Genomic DNA, 3501 nt, shown 5'->3' with positions numbered 1-3501 from the left:
TTAATTTTAATTAATATTTAAAATAGATGGGAAATAAACCTATACCTAATTAATTGTAATATGCTCATTATGACTAGCAGAGAACGATGTATAGTGCAAACCCGCATGCAAGTTCTCTTATATCGTAATACCGTTGTTGGCATTAATAACAAGAAATATATTCTTCTAATTGTATAACTAAGTAATTTATCACTGAGTTATATCTTTGGTCAAAAGTTGTTAAGTTATGTATTGTTAAAAATCATGTTTTGACTTCTTTATATTCTAAAAAAAATGTCAAACTTTTAATAAATCCTACTGAAAAATCACAATTTTTGACTTAACACCTTTTGACCACGCACCGAAGATACATTCGTGGTTATAAGGGTATCTAGTGAATTCCAACTCACTATCTCAGTGAAAACTAAGTGCTGTTCACTTGTTAGACCAATTGTTTAGTATGGTTTAGCTATATAAGATCCTAAGACAGCTGATACTTGTAAACAACTTGAGCAGATACAGCAGAAGTTTTTATGCTTTATGAAAATATATATTTTATATATTTAAATGCCATGAATATAAATTGCACTCCTGGATATTATACTCACGATCTCAGTCACCTTAATATTTATTTTTTAGTTGTCTGTCACTATTCCCGTAATCTTTCCTTAAGTAAGATCCTCACAGGTTGTGTTGACTCCCCTTATCTGCTTAGACTAATTTACATAAGCGCTCTAATTCAATATGCCCATAATACTTGTAGTTGTAAGTATTCCATTCCACAATGCACAACAAACTATTTAAAAACAAGCATATCACCCGTATGATAAAGTTAACCTATGATGATTTGCATTATATATAAAAATAAAAAATAAAATATGAAATTGTTTTTGAACGTTGACCATATCATTTGTTTCTGGCTTATTTAATTATAGGAATATTTAACATTTTCTTGTTAACATTATATTTGAAATAGCCATGAACTGCTATTCAATTAAGATATATTTATCAATTATCAAATCGATACATCACAACAATAGTGTAATCTAATAATTAAATTGTTTTAGAACGTTAACCAGAGTTAAATAACAAATAAATAAATACAATGGTAGAACACAAAGATGAAGTTGTAATATCAGGTATCGGTGGATTGTTTCCAGAAAGCAATAATATAACTGAATTGAGTGATTTGTTATTCCAAAAAAAAAATGGAGTAACTATGGATTCAAGGAGATGGAAACCAAGTATTTAGAAATTTTTACTATGACATTGAATTTTATTTAATTAGAAAATTATTTTTTTTATAGATAAACTAGGTGCATTAAGTGGTACTGGAAAAATTAAAAAAATCGATACATTTGATACCACATTCTTCAGCGTTCATCCAAAACTTGCTCAAGTTATGGACCTAATGACAAAAATATGTTTAGAAAGATCAATCGAAGCAATTATCGATGCTGCTTTGAGTCCAGCAGACTTGCATGGAACAAATACAGGAGTATTTATGGGATCTGCAATAAGTGAAACGGAAATGAAAGCCATGGATACCGAATCATCTGTAGGATTTGTAATGTTAGGAACTAGTAGAGCAATGCAAGCAAACCGACTTTCTTTTATTCTTAATTTGACAGGTAGAACACTTTTAAAATAGTAAATAAGGCAATTATAAAAATATTTAAATAATAATATGTAATCAATAAAATCCAGGACCTAGTTTTTCCATGGACGGAGGATGGATTTGTGGCTCCAACGGTTTGAAAAAAGCCAAAGAAATGATTGAAAATGGTTTATTATCATCTGCAATTGTCGGTGTTACTAATCTGACACTTCGACCAGAGTTACAATTTCTATATCAAGGATTGAATAGATTAAACAAAAGTGATCAAACTAAACCATTCAGTTCTGACGGTGAATATACATTTTTAGATAGTCAAGTTAAAATAATACTAATATTTTAAATGTTCATTCTAAATGTACATTAAACTAGTTGTTGATAAATATTTGATTTCATGGTGTCATCAAACTCTGTATTTTTTCATTTATTCAATTGAAAATGATACAATAACTTAATCAATGTATGATTTTATCGATTTTCCGAAAAAAAACGGGAAGAAACCCTGGTTTTTCAAAAATTTTGATCCCTATTCTCAACTTCGACTAAAAGGTATACTTTTCATTATAAGTAATATGAACATTTTAATTTTGCTGATGGGTATAACACATCAAAAGCTTGTATTGTTTTGTATCTTCAAAAATCTTCTGAAGCCAAACGTTCATACGGAACATTGTTGAATGTAAAATCAGTGCAGTTTGGTAATCATGATGGGACCCTAACCGAGCATGATGGAAATCACTTTAAATCATTGCTATTAGATTCTTATAAAGAAGCTGACATAGATCTGGCTACAGTAGATTTCATAGAAGCTTACGGATCGGGAATTAAGGTAATATTAACCAAAAATGTATATTAATACTCAATACTTTAATTTAGCGTTAATTTTACAGAGTGAAGATGCTATGGAATTAAATATCATGGAAGAAGTGTTTTGTACTGAAAATAGAAAGACACCTTTAAAAGTGGGTTCAGTGAAAAGTAACGTAGGTCACTATGAAGTGTCTAGTCTCTTTATGTCAATTGTAAAAGCAATTATTACGCTAGAAAGTGGATACATACCACCTAACATAAATTATACAGGACCAAACAATAATGTAGCAGCGTTAAAAAATGGAAAAATTCAAGTACGTATCATACAATTCGTTTAACTATAATTTTTAATATAGAATAGTAAACATTTGTTTACTTAATTACTATTTCTCTACGGTGGATTAACATAAATTATAAACTTTGTTTGTCTTTTAGGTAATAACTGAAAAAACTCCTTTTGTTGGAGATATAATCGGAATCAGTTCATTTGGGTTATTAAATGCATTTAGTCATGTAATCCTTAAAAAAAATCAGATCGTTAATAACATAATTGTGGACAAACATAATTCTACCAATATACCCCAATTAATATTGGTATCAGGGCGGAATGAAGAAAACGTTAAAGAAGCATTAAACCAGGTATTTATAAGTTAACTTAAAAGTCAATAAATATATAATTTTATAATATTCAAATTATTAGATTAAAAGTCACGGAAACAATGCAGAGTTTGTGTCATTGACTAATGACGTATTTACTAGAAATATAAATGGCCATTTCTTTAGGAGTTTTAACATTTTCCCTCAGATGGATGAAACACGAATGGATGATGTCAGGGTAAATAACATAACTATTCTTGTTGAATTAATTTAGCATAATCCTATTATAGATTTTTTTTTCGTAATTATAAAAAATTGTATTTTAAGAATGTTAGCTCAAAATGTCCGGTATGGTTTATATTCTCTGGTATGGGCTCACAATGGCAAGGAATGGGTACAGATCTTATGAAAGTTCCAGTTTTTGCTGACGCTATAAACAAATGTGATGTTATACTAAAACCAAAAGGAGTTGATATCAAGATATTTTGACCAGTCAAAAT

General features: G+C 29.1%; 1 protein-coding gene across 1 annotated transcript in view; it reads left to right on the top strand.

Annotated features, from left to right (window-relative positions):
• Positions 1–1046: 1046 nt before the first annotated feature.
• Positions 1047–3501, top strand: part of LOC107882754 (fatty acid synthase) — a 49357-nt gene continuing 46902 nt past the window's right edge. Inside the window, exons 1-3 of the mRNA XM_029486510.1 lie at positions 1047–1223; positions 1287–1610; positions 1687–1887. Of these exons, the coding sequence (XP_029342370.1) occupies positions 1085–1223; positions 1287–1610; positions 1687–1887 (664 nt within the window). The 5' untranslated portion in view covers positions 1047–1084. The remainder of the gene's footprint in view (positions 1224–1286; positions 1611–1686; positions 1888–3501) is intronic.

Source organism: Acyrthosiphon pisum, chromosome A1, assembly GCF_005508785.2.
Source record: "Acyrthosiphon pisum isolate AL4f chromosome A1, pea_aphid_22Mar2018_4r6ur, whole genome shotgun sequence".
Lineage (NCBI taxonomy): Eukaryota > Metazoa > Arthropoda > Insecta > Hemiptera > Aphididae > Acyrthosiphon > Acyrthosiphon pisum.
The sequence above is the reverse complement of the archived record's forward strand: the minus strand, read 5'-3'. Positions and strand labels throughout refer to the sequence as shown.